The sequence below is a fragment of the Cydia pomonella genome, chromosome 13, assembly GCF_033807575.1.
Source record: "Cydia pomonella isolate Wapato2018A chromosome 13, ilCydPomo1, whole genome shotgun sequence".
Lineage (NCBI taxonomy): Eukaryota > Metazoa > Arthropoda > Insecta > Lepidoptera > Tortricidae > Cydia > Cydia pomonella.
Genome location: NC_084715.1, coordinates 21,136,792 through 21,159,123, shown reverse-complemented (window position 1 = coordinate 21,159,123; position 22,332 = coordinate 21,136,792). Strand labels below are relative to the sequence as shown.

At 38.2% G+C, this 22,332-nt stretch overlaps 1 protein-coding gene across 9 annotated transcripts in view; it reads right to left on the bottom strand.

The window, feature by feature from the left end:
• Positions 1–22,332, bottom strand: part of LOC133524585 (histone deacetylase 4) — a 169,545-nt gene that overhangs the window by 73,453 nt on the left and 73,760 nt on the right. The window contains exon 1 of one of the 9 annotated variants that reach the window (XM_061860679.1): positions 15,966–16,478. The exons of 7 other annotated variants lie outside the window; for them this stretch is intronic. In XM_061860679.1, coding sequence (XP_061716663.1) covers positions 15,966–15,984 — 19 coding nt within the window. In that variant the 5' untranslated portion in view covers positions 15,985–16,478. Of the gene's footprint in view, positions 1–15,965; positions 16,479–22,332 lie in introns of those variants that run through there. One more of the 9 variants, XM_061860673.1, reaches the window with a different exon arrangement.

Here is a 22,332-nt window from a genome sequence, read left to right as displayed (position 1 = left end):
ATTATTTTTTATCAAGAAAATCATCCTTCATGGGGTAGAAAGGAGGTCAGGGTGGCCTTGAAGCCACCCTGAAGAATGATTTTCAAAATTCACTGTGGAAATACTAATTCAAAATAATAATAAACACGCTGGTTACGGGCAGACGTTAGTTCAGTAGTTCTTAATAAAGTTACACAACAATCGACATCTAATATTTAATATGCTCGTTGTTCTCACAAAGCGAAAGGGAACAGAGAATTTAATAGCTCTCCGGCCGGCTATGTGTGACAGAATTAGCGAATTTAGTGCAGCGAATAGAACAAGTGTGTCAGGAAACTAGCACGCCGAGTTGCAGCCACTCCAACTGGACCAATTTGCACTAAAAACAACCGAATATCTAGTTCATTCTGCACTGCCGTGCTTATTCAATTGTTCGTATACCTTGTTATCACACGAAAGTATCGAACACAGATACATTAATGCCATTCGCATCGGTGCTTGGGCCATGGCCTCCGTGCATTTTTGAGCCGAAAAAGAGAGAGATAGTGCGGAGGCTCGCCTTCAATTCTTAGGAACTGTGCAGAGTGTACAAGATATGGTTTGGTTTCCCCATGAGGCTTGTATAAACCATCGTCGAAGTAAAGCCAAGTCAGCCCAGTCACTAAGCCCCGTCATAGTAAGGTCGTAACAAATGTCATTATTATTACATCTTAGGTATTACACAAGGATAAATTAGCATTTTATAAGCAAGTTTCATTTTCAGCATCATCGTCACTTAGGTGACATTATGGTCAAACTAAATAAAACGTTAGAAAAACTCTACTATGAACTTATGGTTAAAATTGAATCTTATGCCACCCGAGCTAAAGACATATAAAATTACACCCCATTCTTCAAAGACTGTTTAATAGTTTCTGCGCAAATAAACGGTACAAACATTCATACATAGACAGCTAAAATAACGCTCTCTATTGACTTTATACTAATTTCATTCTGCATTACTAAGGAAAAAGATTAAGAAAAGAAAAAGAAACAGAAAATTAAAATATGTCTAGATTATTTTGTTACTAACCATGCTATGGAATGTAAAGATTCTGAAATAAATGAAATTGAATTGAATTGAAAGATCCCCAAATCTACGCAACAACAATCGTAACGTACTAGTGACGCACATCCGCCCTTCCGCCCACCGCCACCGTAACACAACGTAAACAAACGTTACACAATCGCTCCACGGACCAGTGTAAGTGACCTTGTGTTCCGCTACAACTATGCGTGATGGAGAAAACTTTTACTGGTTTCTGTGAGACGATGTGCTGTGAATTTGGTAATCAATGTCATCAACGCCAAACTGTAAATATAACTTAACCTCCTTCTTCTTCTGCGTCGTTCGTAGGTCGCTCATGACTGAGGATCGTGGCCACTTGATTTTGCGGTTCTTGCGGTGTTTTGTCCCATTCGGTCTCGATTACCCGTTGCCCTCACCGCTTGATGGAGTTTGCCTTTAACTTTAACCCCACTTTTCTGATTATTTGCAATAACTTTTTGAGGCCAAGAGTCAACAACTCGCCTACCCTCTATTCCAATATGATTATTGTTCCATTATCGGTCAGTAGTGAGGGTATATATAACTTAGGCAGAACCAGTTGGAGTGCTACTTGACATTATAAAACGATGATCCAGCTCGGACCGGACAGTTCGTGTCTAAGTTTAGACTTGTATGGTTGACTTTTAAAAAGTAGTGTTGTATATTCAAGTAAAGAAAATAAGTGATCTTGTACCAAAGCAACGCCAGTTCGAGGCCGGTTTCTGGTGGATTCGGTCACTTTTTGTTTACCAATCCAATGATAACCATCAATAGACAATAATGGCCAGTTAATAATACTGCTCAAACACTATTACTGGCACTTATTTTGACAATGTAGATTCGCATCTAATTTGAATAACCATTATATTCCGTTCATGAATTAAATATTATTAGCACATTAACTATTAATGTACAAAGTTCAAAAGACAATACAAATGTATTGTACGGTAATTATTCACACCTATTAAACTGTGCGCGGTAGTGGCGCCTGCCCGGCGGCTACGAGATACAATACTATAGTTGTTTGACAGTTGATAGGTGACATATGTAAGTGTCATATAGTATGAAAGCTTTGGTCATAAAAATTTACATTTTTGACATCTCAAGTGCGATAGCATGCAAACAAGCGGTAATTTGCCAGATAATTCAAAACAAATGAGTTTATTCGTGTATCACGCGAGGTTCATTCGTTGACAACGCGAGGTCCACTCGTAGACGACGCGATGTCCACTCGATGACCACGCGAGGTTCACTGGTGACAACGCGGCGTCCACCCGTGGTCCACCTGCCGACTACGAGTGGACGCCTAGTGACGAGGCGGTGAGGGTCGGGTGCGGGGTGGCTCTAATGAGCTGTGACCTATACCACGTTTAGACAACTCACGCGATCATGTCACGTACGGAGTCGATACTAAGTGAATCGATTGTTTGTGAGGCTTGTATGATAATGATAAGCCAAAGGTCCACCTGTTGCGTGCTGTTCGAGGAAAACAGTACTTAGTGAGTATTGCCTACGTGTATAGTTAGATCATTTTTCGTTTGGCGCTGACCGATCTTAGGCCGTTATCACACTGGATGCGATTCACACGTCGCTCCGATGTGCGAGCGCGATGTCGATAAATAAGCGTATAGCGTTGTCTCGCTCAAACATCGAGGCGACATGTGAATCTCATCCAGTATGATAACCGCTTTAGGTTATCGAACTCGTATAAGATGCTTGTGTCTTCTAATATGATTCTGACAAACACGGTACGTATGTTTGTTGGAAATCTTATACTGAATTTACTGATTATTGAATTAGAACACTTGATTTCGTTTCGGATTATGCTGTTAACCGCTTACTTTCCCGGAACAGGGTATTGAATCAAAATTCATAATACGTTGTAGGTATTCAGACACAAGGAAACCATTTGCCATTGCCAGTAGTCACAACATATTTATCAGCTGCTTATCTTTAAAAGAAAACAAAAACATCGTTTTGGAAACTGATGACAGCTATAAGGAAATAAAAGATGTGTGTACAGACACCAAAAAGCCCTGGGCTCTGGAGTAGCGTTGGGACTAAATCCAAAGCCAAAATCATTATGCATAATGAAAGGTCTGCATCCAGTAGCGGATATAGCTTGTTGATAAATATGTCAAACTAAGGTCTCACATCGAAACTCCTAAGTAGCAGATAGAGCTGGAGAGGACTGAAAGCTACCGGTTAACAACGTAAATAACCATCTAGCTTCAATCACCGTACGTATACTGGGGAAGATTCCGCGCGTAAACCTAGTTACGATGCGACAACGGAATATTATCGCGACATTATGTGTCGATAGTCCAGCCGACTGAGATCCTATAACAAGAGATTTAACCGAGATTGAATAACTATCTATCAAACTAGACCTGCAGTTAATATCTTCTCTAATTAGTGTTGGTATAAGAAATCAAGTCTTTTAAGACGTCATTTGAAGAACTCGACCCGTTTTTACGCGACCCCGTTAAAAAAACTTCAGAATCGAGTCGCTAGTCGAGTCTTTTTTAAGAGGGCGCGTAAAGCCAAGAAATTAGAAATAAAACATATGACGCGCCGCGCAAAACTTGCGATGGAAGACTTGACGATCGCGCGGGTTGTGGTTTTACCTCAATAACTCTTAAAGTATACTTCTGATTAAAATTTTGCTGGTCAAATTCCTCTGCTACTTTATACTAAAATAATACTGCTGTATAACAATATAAAATTACAAATAAATTAAAATTAAACATGTTTACGTGTTTTTTTTTCCATCGAGCCAAATTTAACCTTTTAAGTTTTTTCTTGGAGTCTGCTTTCGGGAATATAGTCTACTTTCTATAGTTTTTTTATTGCATTTGGCCTGCATTAAAACGTAAAAATTCAAAATAAAAACTACAATTTTGCGGGAGCCTCCTCTTAAGCTCAACCCAAAAAGACTAGAGCATCCGAACAAAGACTCCCTCGCCAATTTTGTAGGTTTATCTAAATTGACATTTTAGAAAATGGGCTTTATTTTATGATTTGTGTACTAAACTCATAAATTGTATGTGAAGACAATGCGTTAAAAAAATAAGGACTCGAGTCTCTAACAATTTGACAAAAACTCAAGTTTCAACGTAATTATTAGACTCGCGACATCTTAACCAACACTATCTTTAAAGCCGTCTTCGAGCCTGTACATATTCTTGTGTACTGTTCGGTTGATACTGCCCAGCCTTGAACTGATGATCTGACTGCGAAACATTTCTGATTGAATGGAATGTCACAAAGTCAAAAGATTGAAAACACACGATTTTCATGCTGCAAAATCATGAATAGAGATACATTTATTCTGTTCTGGCACGAATCTAATTCTGTTATAATTTTGCATCAACTTAAACAATTTAGATGACCAATTACACTATATTTATTTACCCATCTATCCCCTAAGCGAAAGCAAAGTTATCGCTAATAACTTCAATAAGATTTCCAGATGCATCGATTAGAATACGAATCGAACAGACAGCTGATACGAACAGTCCAACGGTGCCAATAAAGTCACATCAATTGTGATCAATTTAGTGCGGCGGAATCTTCCACGTGCACATAAGCCTGGTGGCAGTAAACTAATCAGGGCGACCTATTAAGGAAACTGGCTTTATAAACCTCAGTGCGTTTTATGGTTTTGTCTTATGTTATGACACGTTTGCTACGACCTGAGAGGTTTGGTCATTACACAAGTTAGCGTCGAGCATGCAAATACTATCAAGGAAAATACCAAACAAGCTTAAACGCGGAACCTTACCTAAACAAAAGATCAGGGTCGGATGCTGCACTAAGCCGTTTGTCACCGTTAAAGCATTCACTAAATGTAGTAAACTCTTTATTGTACCAAAACACATAATAAAAGGAACTTACAAAGCTAAATACAAAGGCGAACTTATCCCTTCAAGGGATCTCTTCCAGTTAACCTTTGAGTAGATGAGAGGAGAGAGTGAGAAGAGGGTGACAAATGCAGAAACATGTACAACAAGGTACCAGAAAGTAGAGGATATAAATGCATACAAAATTTATAGGATAAACATACATATATTATACAAAAAAGTAATACGGAAATTAAGCTAAATATAAAAGAATGAAAAAAGTGGAAAATAATTAGTGATTATATACTAGGAAAGGAAAATTATTTAGCAGTCAGATAACCACAGCTTCTTCAACCTAATCTTAGCGGAATAGGCAGCTCATTTGACTGCACGCACTGCGAAAGATTTGTCGTATCCACGATTCTTATGGGGGGTATGGCAAGTGATAAATTCGCTCTAGAGCGCAGCCGGTGATTACTGCCTTCAGCCAAATATTAAAATTTTTCAGACAGGTAAAGAGGAGAAGAAGATGTAAATAGAACATTAAGTAGAAGAGAAAGAGTGTGAAGATCTCTACGGCGGCGGATAGGAAGCCAATTAAGTTTTTTACGATAGTAAGTTACATGATCGTACTTCCGTAGGCCGAAAATAAGCCTAATGCAAACATTCTATAATCGCTCTAACTTGCCAAGTAGTTCTTCAGGCATATCAAGATTCACAGCGTCGCCGTAGTCGAGTAACGGGAGTAAAAGAGAGCGAGCCAGCATGGTTTTCGTATCGAGAGGAAGGAAGTTCTGCAGGCGCCTTAAAGAATGGAATTAAATTTTATTGTATGGGAATTTTCTCTGCTGAATGATGTTGATCAGTCTGTCAAATGTGGTTGGTGTAACTGACCATTAAACTGTGTATCTTGTCAGTAGTGTCAGTACTTATTCATTAGTGAGTTCGAGATATCTAGAAGTAGATATCGGATAATCTTGACATGAATGATGTGCATGCTTCTTGTAGATTAGATAGGTATTATAGAGTTTTTTTAACGAATGTCAAGGGTATTAAACATAACTGCACCCACGAAAACCTTACAAAAGATAGAACACTGTTAAATTCCTATTCCTATAGGACACCAGCCACATCAGTAATGACAACGCCTTCGGGTATTTTCCTAAGATTAACCTCGCTGCCCTGACGTAAGAGGCACTACCTGCAACCAGTTCGGGCTCGGAGCGGGCTGTTCCAGCTTCCTGCCCACATTGTGACAATTGACGCACTATAAATGGGACTGTGACCTCTGCTGTGACCAATCCACTTACATCATATGATACGATGCAAGTGCGAGCATGTTTACTTCTAGGGCTGTAAACGTCTTAAACGTTTGGGAGATATCTTTCTTTAGCGATGCAATCGTCTGTATTTTATTTAATGTATCAGCTTGTCTATTCTTTTATCAGTTCTCTGTCTAAATAGATCAAGAGTTTCTATATTATATCGTGTCAGGTTATGGAACGGACATTAGCGAAAATAGGATTTTGCGCGGCTACAATCGGAACATTATCATCGTATGTCTAGTTTGCTAATGACAAAATTCTGCTTCAACATTACAAACATCACTTAAGGTCTGCTTACAATAAAACATCAATGAGCAAAGAGCAAACAAGAGATAATTTTATTTAGAAGAGACGAATGATGCTCTACTTGTTATCATACCTCAGAACAAACAAACTGCAGTACTTTTTCAGCCATCAATTTTAGAAATGACCCGTTATTGAGACTAACTAGAGAGGCAGCCAAGTGTTTTCTCATTATAGTATTTTTGTATTGAGGTTAACCGACTTGACTATTTCACAATCTCAAAAGTACACCATGGAATGGTTACATTTATTACGTCTCGTCTGTCTGGCTGGAGCATTGGGAAACGTTTAATGGTCGCAGTAGATTGTCGCCAACCAATAGAGCAGCTATTTTTAGGCAAGTGGTACTTGAGATGGAGACTAAAGTCTAATAACGTATTGGGGGTTTTGACAATGACAGGCCAGACAAACTTTTGTCGTAGTAAATCGGTCAACAAGGGGATCACTTGCATAAGCTATCAAGTGAAAAATGGCGTGATCACAACCTCTGCAAACACAGATCAGTGGACAATTTTGAAAAGGCCTTTGCTCAGTAGTGGGACACAATAGGCTTGCAGTATACAAATCCTTACTAATATTATAAATGCGAATGTAAATCCATCTGTATGATGTCTTCACGCTTACACCGCTGAACTGATTTAAATGAAATTTCGTATGGAGATAGTTTGTAGCCCGCAGAAGGACATCAGGATAGATAGTTTTTATCAATCATCATTCACGCAGACGAAGTCGTAAGCATAAACTAGTAAAATAGCGTTATTGTTATTAATAAAAGTCTGACAAATCTAACAGGCCATCCATAATTATTTATAACTCCGTTATTTTGACATTTGTTTTTGTTACAGACAGAATTGAATATATAGAAGAAGATAATTATTATAGAATTGAAGATAGAAGCACTGGTGACCTACCGAACTATTCAATTTTGTCTGTAAGAGCATGCGACTTGCAATCCGGAGGTCGCGGGTTCAAACCCCGACTCGTACCAATGAGTTTTTCGGAACTTATGTGCGAGGTATCATTTGATATTTACCAGTCGCTTTTCGGTGAAGGAAAACATCGTGAGGACACCGGACTTATCCCAATAAGGCCTAGTTTACCCTCTGGGTTGGAAGGTCGGATGGCAGTCGCTTTCTTAAAAACGTGTGCCTACGCCAATTCTCGGGATTAGTTGCCAAGCGGACCTAAGGCTCCCGTGAGCCGTGGCAAAATGCCGGGACAACGCAAAGAAGAAGAAAATTGAATATAGGTGTTTGCTAAGTTTCATGAATAATGCTTAGATTTCGATAAGCGATGCAACCGGCGGCAACCAATAACAAGTCTATATTTAGCCGTACTAGTTAATAGCAGTAGAATTATCGGAGCTAATAATGTATTTCAATTAGGCTTCGTCACACACTTGAGACTTGAGTCTATTTGTGTAATGGGCATGATGGTTGGTAGAAACATGATGGAAATATAAATATAACTAAATTAGGAGCATGTATGACTAATTATAACTGAAGATGGTGAGAAGAATAAACGGTCTTTAAACAAAGATTCAACTTTCTCAATAAGCAAATGTTTAATAGAAATGTTTTTTTGATTGTAAATGGCCTGAGTGTTACATATGTAGCTCATAACATAACAAAGAAATCGGAAGATCTTGGAGTGGAGAGGAAAACTTCGGAAAACAGACCTGAGGTACTGAAGCACTAAGAAATTATGTACGCGAGAAAAACATTTACATGATTAATAATATATGAATCAGATGAGAGACAGAGGAACACGAAGTAAAGTAAGCTTTTTATCTATCATCAACAGGATGATGACGTAAAGCGATTTGTCAACAAAAAAGAAATAGGGCTATTAAGATTAAATAGTTTCTCAGGCATTAATCTTTAGTATTTAATAGAGCTCACGCGATTAATGTTAGCATTTAACAGAACAGAATACAAGCAAATCAACTCGGTGATGACGCCATGTTGAATGGTACGTCCATTTTGGCAGCACACGTTTACTGCAAAAACGTGACAGCCGAAGCCATTATTGTTATAACAAAAACCGGTGGCGCGATGTCGATGTATGGAAATCGTGAAAAACAACTCCGGTTAGGTGATTCTGACGGCTGATAGGCCAATTCGAACGTACAGTAACATCAGAATATTTGAACGATATTATATACTCATCGTGTGTCTCGCGCGCGCCAATACTGAATACATGTACGGACAAGTACGAGGGAAATGCACGATAACTAAATAACATGATTCAAATTTAATATCATTCTGATGTCAGTGTACTTTCGAATTGGCCTGAAACTAAATGACATGATTCAAATTTAATATCATTCTGATGTGTTAGTGCAGTTGGCCTGTGAGTCTGACTAACACTGCCTGTATCGTACGAGGATTGAGAAACGACAAATATCTATTACGTATTGAAACCGAAAGTTAAGTACTCTGGAATTGATTAAAACTAATAAAAACTATAAAAAATTAAAAAATAGAGAAAGAGTAACCGACACCAAAAATGTGAACATATTAAAAACACATGTATTTTTGCCTTAAAGTAATCTATCCTAACATAGTATTGTCATGTATATTTTAAAATTGTGAGTATTTAATGCTCCTCTTAGCTTTATAGACTTTAGAATTTGACCTCTTAATTCTGGTGGAATCGGCTTATTGTTAATCAGTAATGTACTTACTCTTTCATTAATCTCAACGGTTGCTATAATAATGAATGACGTGGGTACCGATAACCTTTTGTCTTTCATATAACTTGAACTATTTTTAGCTTTCCACTTAAAAGCACAGCGTCAAATATTTACGTAGGCGTCATGACGCGGCATGAAGTAATCGTTAAAATTAACGTGACTACTAAGTTTAGCGGGATATTTATAGGCTCATTAGGAATGCTACCTGTCGGGATTCCCCGCAGAAGTAACATGAAAATTGCGTGAGTGCCCCAATTTCTGCCCACGCGCAGCAAAGGTCGCATAGTACCCGCGCGCGGGACTTTCTTCCAATAAACCTAAAATACCTAACATACGCCTTCACACTCCATGAAACAACGACCTTTTTAATGTTAAATGTAATTTTCTTATTTGTCCTTGGATCGGCATCGGTCACTTCAATGTTATGTACAAAACATAAATAAAACTTAAAAGGTGATTGTAGTTCTTCTGATTAGTGACCGGCAAAACTCAAAAGAGAGATGCATGTTGGATTGGGTTTTAATATAGCCAACACTGTTTTTTTCAGCTATATATTTTGATTAGTATAGTTTCTAGAAAGACGAACGACAGCGGAAGTGTTTGCGGAAGTCTAAATGTTTTAGAAGCAAGGCTAAGTTTTTGCGACATCTTCTGACTAGGAAATAAGACTAAATAAACGTGCGTCTATGCGTAACGAAAAACATAGCTTCTACAACAATCACATTGTATTTTTTATATCATTATTGTGGAAAATAAGTACAAGTCTGATAGTAAGCTGGTTGTAATTGAAGTTCTGTTGGTGTTACATTTTCCTTTCAAGGGTAACCGGATTCAGTGTGTTGTAACATGAAGACACCCTGAAGAGAAAACTGCGATACATACTTAAGAGCACTGACAATCTTCCGACAGTATTCAGAAGCCCGTAGCATAGCACAGCACAAAGGATGGATTGTAAATTGTAATAACTAATAAGTAACGTACGTCATTTATACTCATATTTTTCTACGGTATTGAAGATTATGTGGTTTCATACGAACAATTTAAACCAATTTAAGTGTTTTTCAGAATTGTTTTTCCTTGTTGATTTGATCAGGAACTAGTGCAGCTAGAAATCCTAACGTACAGACGTCATTGCGGTTTTCAATTAATGCGTTTCAACTTTAAGTGGTTCATTGCAGGATAACTCATGAATGAATGACCGAGCATATTTATAATTATGTAATGAATAATGTAGAAGCTGCTAGCCTTTGTGGCGTCTAGTTTGTTTATTTCAATTATCCTGTAGAATTTTATATTACTATTATTATTTTGATGCTAAATAGAAGGAAATAACAATTCAATTCGTAGTTTGGTGTCAGAGGGGTCAACGATATGAATAAATTCTTACGGCACTAGTTGTCAAAGTAAAGCATCTTGAATTTTTTTATGTACGTAAACATAATCTCAAAACATGAGACGTTTTAAAACAAAAACCACATTGACAATTAGGACAATTTCTATCTGCATAAATATATCGCAGTAGCGCCTCAAAACGGTAAACATAGTCAAGAAACATTTGAAAGAGTTCATTAAAACGAAGTCGCAACATTATTGGCCAGCACAGAACAGAATAGCACAAAAATAAAACAGTTCTAGTCGTAAAACTAACGCAAATGAGTTTTTGAGTGTTAGTTGAAATGGTAAGTAAAATCAATGAAAAGCCTGGCGATAGCGTCTAGACTCGGCCGGCATTTATTTCGGGCGGGCTGCGCGTGCGTCATTCGCAGCTTCTCCTGACGTAGCTTGGAGAATAAAGCAACTTCACGCGAAAACACCGTCTCGTTCATTAATGATTTACATGAATTTATACAATTATTGTTGCACGTTTGAGCATACAACACTTAACGAAAATAATTGAGACTGTCTTGAAAGCCGCAACCGGAATACCTATTTTTTTCTTTTCGCATGTTTGATTTCTAGGGGAACCGTCCAAAAGCAAGTTCCCTAAGTTAAGTTCGTCTGATAAGATCGCCGGGTCACAAAATCTAAAAGACAGAGGTATTTAAATAGTAAATCACTTGAAATTTAAATCACTGACTAATCTTTTTCCAACAAAGATAGCTCTGGTCTGATGCTGGCAGTAAGGATTTATATTACATACAAATCAGGCTATATCCATACCAAATTGTCTTCATGTGTTAATTGTTTACACCTTGCGGTGTTGATCATTATGAAGTAGTGGCATTAAAAAAGAAAATATGACTTCTAGGAATCCATTGTGAAGGAGGGAAGAGATCAAGTGTACATTCGTACGTATCATACTACAAAATGGCCGCTTGTCTCTCATCACTGATAAAATTGCCCACAACGAACCTTAAGGTAATAAGTACGCGATAAATGGTGTTGTTAAACGCAGAGGGTCAGTGGCCGGGACGCCGGCGTGTCTCCCAGAACCAGTCACGTAACGGACACGGAACCAGGTCAATAGCGATGGGGATAAATCTTAAATACTGACGCAAAATTGACGATTCCTCAACTTGACGGTGGGATTGCGGCTCGTTGCAGATGTTTCAATGGTAGCGTCATTTTAGGCTTCTAAGAACAATTACACCTGCTTTCAACGCTTTGTGGAACTTCAATTTACAACCGGGTAGTCATGTTGATGGACAAGCTGAAGTTACTAAAGCTAGTTTTGAAACAGGATGAAATCCTTAACTCGATCCAGTTCGCATATTGCGAAATGACAATATGCGAACTGGATCGAGTCTAATTCAAAGGGCCTCGTATCTGGTAAACGAGAATACATGTCAGAATCGTATTTGAGAGATTAAATATCTAATGGTCCTAATATCAACTTTGAGTGTTTGCAAGAACTGAGGTGTACGGTAGTCTGGTGAATTTGTTGATATCTCAACATAATAATTTATGTTAAAGTTAGCTTTTCCTAAATATTGGCAACATGTCTGCTCTCCCTACATCTTTCTATTTCTAAAGGGGTAAAGATCTGATTTGAATCATTTATTTTGGCTGTATGTTTAAAGTCCAGTGGCACCTCTTTACCCTCAGACCTCACAGCGGTGCTGCCCTGGAGCCATCCTAGATGTCGATTTTTGTGAGAGCCCATCTTGTAGGGGCGAGTCACTGTCTGCCGGAAATAAAATTGTATACTATTTTATTAGGCAGTGGTCCGGTTTTTTATCCCATAGCCCAGTATTTAGCCCATCGCCTTCACCCAATGGCCTGGTTCATTTTAGATTCCATCAACTCTCGATAGCCCTTACACCCCTGGCGGGTGCTGCCCCTGTGTACACCTCACATTTCATTAAATGTGTCAAAAGGGCCTCAAGGTATTGGCTTCGGCTCCGCGCACGCGTTCCAAAGGTCCGGAACACCATTGTTTTGGATGGGAAAGACAATACGACTGGCTCAAAATGTTTCTTGTCTCAATGACCAGAAAATTGCCAACTGAAGGTCGTTTTGGGTGTTATTCAACTCTGCAATTGTGCACATAGAGAGAAACAATAAGTATTTGAGAACAACACAATATGCCAATGAAAAGGCGCTGTTTGTGCTGCACGGGGCGGTGCCAAAAGAGTTTTTGCTGATAACAAGTTTAAAATACACTTCATCGTGATAATTAAAATGTACTCTTTTAGCAGAACTTATAGTACCTACATCATTTGTTTTGCTGTTCCTTCTTATTCTTCATTTAGTAGGTCGGAAGGATCTTGTAAAACGTTTGTCAACGTAACTATCGTTTACAATAGTTTCCATTTTCACAAAATTTTCTCCAAGCATAGTATGTATTTTGAAAACTCACAATCCGCAATACGGGGTTGCGAACTGCATCGCAGCCATAATTGAATGATTGTATATTTTTTATTAATTGTTATCGTTAATTAAAACTACCCTATTCAAAAATAATAAATAATCAACTTTATAATAATATGTATGCTAGTTTATAAGGTATTTATCTATGGGCCAATATATGCCTGAAAATAAAGATTTTTCATTCATTCAATACGATATTATACTGGGTACTCATTAGGCAATATTAACTGCAGGGCTACATTTCATATGGGTATGGGAGCAACCCCGATATTGCGTTTTTTTTTTGGGTTTTTTCATACGTTTCGGCCTGGTCTTTCTACCACGGACCACTTACACACAATAAACCAGATCATCGAAAGGCACATCGAATTAAAATCCCTCTTTATTTGGCCTTTGTAGATTTCTCCAAGGCTTTCGATAGTTTAACTCATTCATCTATATTTACCGCACTACAAGAACAAGATATAGAACCCACGTACATTCGTCTCATCCACAATATCTACGCATCAAGTACTGCCTGCATAAAACTAGTCTCCCGGGCCATCATTCGATATAAAGAAGGGCGTCAAGCAAGGTGACCCGCTGTCACCCAAGCTGTTCACCAGTACCCTCGAACAAATATTCAGGAAGCTGGCGGCTGGATGAGAGAACAGGGGTATCGAGTCGACGTCGATGGACGGCGATTAACAAATCTACGTTTCACCGACGACATAGTTTTGTTTTCGTCTTCAGCCATGGAGCTCGGCGCCATGCTACAAGACCTAAGCAGGGCAAGCCTTGAGTTAGGATTAATGATGAAATGTCAAAGACCAAGCTCATGAGTAACAGTCGAAAAAGAAACGTGGTTGTGGATGGAAAAGAAATGACATATGTCCAAGAATACATATACCTGGATCAAATAGTCTCTTTCCAGGCACGACAGGACAAGGAAGTCGCAAGACGCACCGGAAATGCCTGGAAGAGCTATTGGGCTATGAAAGAGCAAATGAAGGGAGATTTCCCTTTATCTCTAAAACGAAAGCTCATCGACATGTGTATTCTTCCCATCCTGACCTACGGAGCACAGACTTGGTCCTTGACAAAAGTTCAAAAATCCACCCTCAAGGTTTGCCAACGCGCCATGGAGCGTAGTATTCTCGGCGTGAAGTTGACCGATCGCATCAGAAACACTATACTACGCTCCAAAACCCAAATAGCCGACGTGGCTGAAACAGCCGCAAAGCTGAAGTGGGACTGGGCGGGACACGTTTGCCGTATGCCAGATGACTTATGGGCTAAATCAACCACCAATTGGGCCCCACAAAATCGAACCCGACGTGGCGGCAAACGTCGACGGCGTTGGCGAGATGACCTTGACGCCTTCGACAGGAACTGGTAGGAGACAGATCAAGACCGGGATACGTGGAAAGGGAGGAGGGAGGCCTTTGCCCAGCAGTGGGACACTCTAGGCTCATATAAATAAATAAAATAAAACTAATTAAATAAAAGCTTGTAACAATTCATGCTTCGAAAACAAGTTTGTTATTAATTTCATCCATTTTGTGTAATAAACATCACATTGTTTAGCATAAACCACCTGTGTATTATAGTAAAAGAGTGATGTTTATTGTCAAAATTGACTTCTGAATCACGGCCAAGAATTTTCATAACATCACAACCTCCAAGTGACGGTACTTCAGAAAGAAAACCCAAATACACGTAAAGACTAATTGTAATACAAAACGTGTACAACTGTTTGTGTTATTTGCTCAGTGCTCACAACTTGTTTTTCTACTAGCCACCTAAACTAACATAGACAATCCGCTGAACGTGTTACAGCTTTATACTTATCAAAATTGAATAAGTGCTGTTTTCACGTTGTTGTAACAGTCTAACTTTAGTGTCTGTTGTCAACCTTGTATTGGATATCATGTTGCGGTGACGTTGAGTTTCCAGAATGTTTATTAATCATTGAGAAGTCGCAATTTATGCGGCCTTTTGTTGTCACTTTAAGTTGATGTTTTAATGCTTTTCAACCTGTTGTTGTTCATCTAGAGGTAGTTCTAATCTCATAATAAAAGCCCCTCTTTTGACTGGCATTAAGAGATGTGCTACAGAGCCGTTAATTGTATGACTCGTTTTACTCTAAATATACTGGAAATTTTAACGTAATGTTCTATTACTTCTGTAATCTAAAGTTTTTGGCACATTCTACATACAGTTGTATTTGTTGAGTGCATACGACTCATATTTTCGATGTTATCTTTAATAACACTATCATACACGCAATAGCCTACGATAACTTAATCATTAAGATTATTACTATTCTGGCGAAAGCAGATGGCTAATTGGCATCATTCTCTGGGGAAAATACAAAGTTTGGTGATTTGACATGTCGGAGCTAGCTATAAACAACAGAGATGAAGATGTGTTTGTGTCGTTACAACACATCACGTAATTCGCGACGGTCGGTATTGAACGAAGAAAATGATAAGAGACCGAACGCGGATACGAGACACACACAAGTACACGTCGTGCGGACGACACGCAAACACGCTCGCGACCAAAATAGCATCAGATAGCACAAACACCAACACACGCCCACACTCGTCAGTGAACTGTAATAAAAACATGCGTACATAGACAACTGTGCTATGAATAAGACAGAAATTGAAATGGAATCACGATCGCGCGATCTGTTTGCGTAGCCGAGTTAACTGGTCCCGATTCCCCGATACTATCTGCAGGCGTAGTAGAGAAAGCCCGGACGGGCCTCGAAAATTTGCATATTGCGAAAAAACTAGGCCTAGATCTCGCAACAATACGCTTGTCCACGGACCTCTCGAGCCGGCCCAGGACCGGTTCCGTCTAGTTCCAATTATAGGACCGTGCATCGGAAGAATGTGGATCGATGACGACGGAACGGCGAAGGATTGCGGACTCACCTAAATTGATGACATACATGGCCTGGGAGCGCTCGAGCCGGCGGGCGTGCTCCACGGCCGGGTAAAGTCCTCCGGAATCCACTTTAGACACTTTGTTGAACTAGAACACAAACAGGATCCACTGCGTGTGACGCGGGCATCTCATGCGGCACTGCACTGCGCGAGCGCGCGTTCGGCTCGCTAGTCGGACACTGACTGACGCCCCCTGCGCCCGCGGCGCCGCCGTTCACTATAGTGTGATTGAGCCCGACGAGTAGCGTATCCGTTTGTTTGTTTATTGACAACGGAAAATCTGCACTCCAAACACAAATAAACTGACGTTAGGGCTACTTTATACTGAGATGGTTTAGTAGATGATATGAGCCAATCCAATAATCCCACAAAACAGAATGTTAAATATCGTGAGCAGTACTGGAGATTAGAAGACTTTCGGAAAGAAGACCCTTGGCTTCATGTTAGTAGCAGAGGATGCAATGCATTCAAGATAAAACACTTATTATTATTAAGATAAGCTTTAGTTGATGTGATAGCTTCTATTATACCAAAAGGAAAGTGTACCTAGATTTTGAAAAGTTAAAAGATAACTGCATCAAGCTGCTCTTTCCGTAAGATAGAAAGTCTTAAACGTGTCACTCTCACACGATACCTTTGTGATTTATTGGAACACTGTCTCAGGGAGGCCTCTGGCGCTCTCCAACTAATTTGTCACTTAGTTTAGTTCTGACGTAAGTTGCTACAGTACAGATTACGTGGCATGACTGACACCCGAGATCGCGCGACATTGCCTACTACTCAAAACAATTCCAATTACAGGTCCGAATGCAGACAGATTAATACATTATTACCTTAACAAAACGAGATATTATCGCATGTCGCATGTAAGCATGTTTTGTTTACCTTGATATCCTTAAGAGCTCATCACTTCTGCACACATTGAAAAAAAGGTATATAAAACATTTATAATTCTAAGTTTCCTTCTGTTTTTATAACATGAAGACATTATAAAACTTAAAAACTTTTCCGTGACGAAAGAACTACAAAGGCGACCGTGACCGATATATGATAACACACGTCTTTAATTGACGCCCTTCAAGTAATTAGCGATTTATTTCAGCGTTCCAGAATTCTGACAAAAGTCTTTGTCGGCATCTCTTAAAGGTATTTCGTTGGTTTTGATCACCTGATGACAGGCTTGGCCAGGGCTCCGTCCGCCGCATTCTCGGAAAACAAAAACCACAGTAATGAGCGCGGTGGCCATTTAATGTAAGCGATTTGAGGTCAACGGGTCAACGACACGAGAAATTACAAACGTCACAATTGAGAAGAAATTGTGTACCTATTTTAAACTGACATAACATAACCCATGCATTGATGATGCATTGTTAATATTAGCCGCAATAAAAAGGGTATACGTGACAGCAACCACGATCGAGGCAAGTTGGAATACGAATAAGTTTACCTGTTGCAGGAAAACATGATAAAATATTAAGGCATCGGACGATCAGAGCGGCAAAAAGTGTGCCGAGCGCGGCACGTGTAGCTGAGGCACGGCTCTTACACGAGATTTTTGCACCGCACGTTTGAATAGATGGGGGCAACGAACTTTTTAGGACGCATCAAGTTGGCCAGGCATAAGTGATTCATCCTGTCATCAGCAAAAAAGCTCACAGCTGAACATAAAACAAGCCTACAATGATCGCTCTAAATAACCAGTTTTTTTCCACCTTCATCCTTGCTGAGTTTTCGATTACACAGATTCCATTTATGATGACGTATTTGAAGTTAGAATTATTAGTAGAATTACGTCATGAAATACTTCCTAAACCAACATATTCTCTAAATTTGGCACAAACGAACATGAACGCAAAATGTTAACCCATTAACACTTATAAAAGTATGAAATTTTGAAAGTAGCAAACTTAAAAGCTTTTTCCCACTGACATCCAGTGTTTTGCGGGTACGGTTTTCTACAGTTTCCTGTAGTATGCGGGCAGTATCCCGCAAACAGAATGCTCGTGTGAACGTTACTATATCAGCACGTATACTACTAAAAACCATATCCGAAAAAAAGTATCGGGCCATCTTAGGCGTATGGTATGGTTTTACGTCTTAAAAGTTGGTTAGTATGGTCTAGTTTCCTGTTGTTACCCAAATAATCATAGGGTTGCAAACTTGCAATGCAACCACAATGAGCCACTAACCTAATGCGGTAGCCAAAAAGCATGATGTCCCTAAGAAACGGACATTGTTTTCAATTTCATGCAGTAAGCATTAAAAAAGATTAAAAGTCTGATTACACCAAAAAAGTTTTTATTTATACTCTTATTTTAGATCCATTCCTAGAAATTGGTATGGGAATGGGAGTTATTAAATAGCTAGGCTAAGGTCCTTTTGATTTGTGTTTCAAATAGACTCAAAAAACGACACGTCACACGAGTCTCACGACGAAAGGACATGTCAAGTCTCGATTATAATAACTCGCGATCTTCTATTTTTGAATTCTCATTCTCAGTTGAAGCGTTCTGTTAGTTAAATAACATAAATTATTATTTTTTATTATAGGATAAAACAATAACTTTTTTTGTTATTTCAAGTACGTTCTTCTAAGTCTTCGAGGCTTTCTCGAAGACTGAAATACTATCAACCAGGATTTATGTTTTTGATAATATGAATAATGTGATATACGAGGAGTTACTTTATGTTTAGCAGTAGGTACGTAAATTTTTACTGTTATAAAAAATGGAACCGCTACTTCATATCGTGTATTGTGATTCTAACATTTCTAACGCACCCAATGTTGTGATCGAATCTCTATAGCTAGGCTAAAGCAAGAACTTATCAAGTCGTAAGAACTTATGACCTCGCTGGGGCTATTGGAACGCTGTGACATATTTAAATTGCCACATAGAGAACCTCGAAAACTTGCAAACTTGCTCAAATTGCGCAAAAGTCTCTCAGACCAGTTATTCTCGCCTTACACGCCGCCAGCACGTGTTATCTACCAAAACTATATGATTCACGGATTGTACTATTTAAGGAACTGCGCAGCAACTAAACTCCGGTATAAATACAGTCGAGAGCAATAGAAATACGCACTTTTTAAAAGTTTGTGTTTAGTTTCATTTGTGACTGCTTTAAATTTTGGAAGCTGAGTTGAAATTTTGCAAACCTTTGTTTAAAATACAAATGACTATGCTATATGATATTGGCATCGCACTGATCTGGTGATGGAGATAGGTGACCATAGAGACTTAAATAAGGAACTTATAAATCTTGGTTACTTACACGTATTATAAATAAATAAATAAATATTATAAGACATTATTACACAAATAGGCTAAGTCCCACACTAAGCTCAATAAGGCTTGTGATGAGGGTACTTAGACAACGATATATATAATATATAAATATTTATAAATACTTAAATATATAGAAAACATCCATGACTCAGTAACAAATATCCATGCTCATCACACGAATAAATGCCCTTACCAGGATTTGAACCCGGGACCATCAGCTTCGTAGGCAGGGTCACTACCCACTAGGACAAACCGGTCGTCAAATATATTGTATTAGAGTCAATGTTGGGTTAATAAACTAATATATTCTCGATGGACAGTAAGAAGATTGCAGTATAAAGAATAGTCATACTTTCTTATAGCCACAGTCATCTCTCATACTTTTACTTATCTCTAAACGACTATTTAATCAGGCAAAGAAGGGTCATACCGTCTGCAACTCTGTACTCTGCAAAGGTACTGCTGCGAAACTTTTTTTTAAATCAATATAAATAAATATAGAAGATACAATTTCTACAATAAATTTAAGCACCATCTTTACTGCTGATGATTGCTACATGTTTTCGAAAGTTCTGTAGTCTGTAGCAACAGATGGTTCTATTTCGGGCTATCATTATGTCGTAATTCAAATATAGAGTGCCCAGAATAGTTTGCTATCGATCTCTGTACTGCCTGTTATGTTTACAGCTTTTCAGTATAAGCAATAAAAACTAATCACTTTTTGTGGAAATTAATATACAATGTGATAACTTTTTATGACCCTCGAGTGTAGCTAGCACTAATATGGCTAATGTGTTGATTTTGTTAGTTGTGTCCATCCATTTACTGCTAGTAATTTAACCATGTTTGGGTTTTATTGACATCATTAAAAGCATCCGCCTTTGCTTAACTGTAAAAACGTTAGTGTTAAAGCTTAATAGAAACAGTAAATATCAGCAAAATGCGATAGATATGTGAGAAACACAGCAAACGTTTATTGAAGTTACATGAGTTACATCAATAGGGTTTCCACAATAAAATATCAACTCGGCGACACTTCGCTGAGTCACGTTGACGCCGCGAATCGGAGCGGTTACAGCCAACAAGTTGTAAATATAACCCTGAATCGAAAGTGCTTTGATACAAACTCTGGAGATAGGTATGACTAGTCCGGAACGAAGTGACCCGCCGTTTTGGCAACAAGCGTCGAGGTCGGGTGACACACGCGGTTACGCGTAACGGTTAAAAATGAACCTGTGATTCAACTACGACATTTAATACTCTATGGTTACACTTGTATTTAGATTCCTTGTGATTTTCAAACTTGTTGAAATGAAACTACTCAAAAATCCTATTTAATTTGGCTCATGGAGGCTGCAATATTACGTATACGTAATATCTAACAGCTTTTTTATTGACATAACTGCTATATATTATACAACTGTAACTTTGTACGTTTTATTGAAGAGTAGGTATTTTGTAGTAGGTGAGTAGGTTATGTCAGCAGATTTGATTGTACCGATTGATTCTGATTGTACCGATAAATCTGTTGATAAATTAAATATAGACAATATTTGTATAAATGACCCACAAGAGATTGCCAATAGTTTTAATGATTTCTTCATAAAGAGTATAAGCACTAATACAACTGCAAATTCTACTTATGATATTGATATTGATAATAATGACTTTTCCATATATCTCAAACCCGTAACTTCTTCTGAACTCCATAGCATAATTATGTCTCTTAAAAATTCCCCATCAGTCGGATATGATGAAGTGAGGACAAATATTATTAAGAAATGTGTATCCTCTATTATATCGCCCATGTTACATACAATAAATCTTTCATTGATCCAAGGTAGCTTTCCAAATATATTGAAAAAGTCTGTTGTTAAACCCATCCATAAAAAGGGCGATAAAACTAATATGGGCAATTACAGGCCAATTACCTTAATTTCAGCTTTCTCAAAAATATATGAAAAAATCATGTTTAATAGATTAATAAGTTTTCTGGACAAATATAATATAATATCCGATCAACAACATGGATTTCGCAAATCTAAATGTACTTCTTTAGCTACATTTAAACTGGTAAAAAATGTTCTAGATGCGGTAGATAATAAGATTCCTGTCACTGTATTATTATTAGATATGAGCAAAGCCTTCGATTTTGTGTGTCATAAACGGTTATTGGTAAAATTATACAAATATGGTATACGTGGTCCTGCTCTTGAATGGATAAAAATGTATATTAGTGATAGAACCCAATGTGTAGAGACCATGAGATACTGCCCGGCAACGAAATCTCTAGATAGTTATAGATCATCTTTCGTTAATAATCATTATGGAGTACCTCAGGGCAGTATTTTAGGTCCCCTGCTATTCCTAATTTATATAAATGATATGCCCAAAACCCTGCCACATGATTGTTTGTTATTCGCAGATGACACATCTATTATTGTAAAATGTAAAGATCTTTTAACTTATAATGATGACCTAAACAGAACACTAGCTCTTACAATTAAATGGTTAGAAATAAATAATTTGAAAATAAACCTAGAGAAAACCAATTACATCCAATTTCATACAAACAAAAGCAACTCACAACAAGTAGACATACAATATGAAAATATCTCCATAAAAGAAGTACTAGATGCACGATTTCTAGGTATAGTTATTGACAATCAATTGAACTGGAGAGAACATGTAGATAAATTATGTACCAAAGTAAATAGGTTCGTATTTGCTCTAAGAAGAGTGAGTCAAACTGTTTCCACACAAGCAGCACTAATAGCGTATAATGGATATGTTAACTCAATTTTAAGGTATGGCGTAGTAATCTGGGGGAACTGCACTGATAAGCATAATGTATTTATTGTTCAAAAGCGTTGCATTAGAGCCATATTTTCAGTTAATCCAATAGAGTCATGCCGTCCATATTTCATACAAAATAATATTCTTTCTTTCCCCTGTCTTTATATCTATGAAGTTTCTGTTTTTGTTCACAAATATAAATATCTGTTCACAGAAAACATATCATTGGGTCCTCGTGTTGTTAGACCGAAATACAAACACAGGTTACCTAA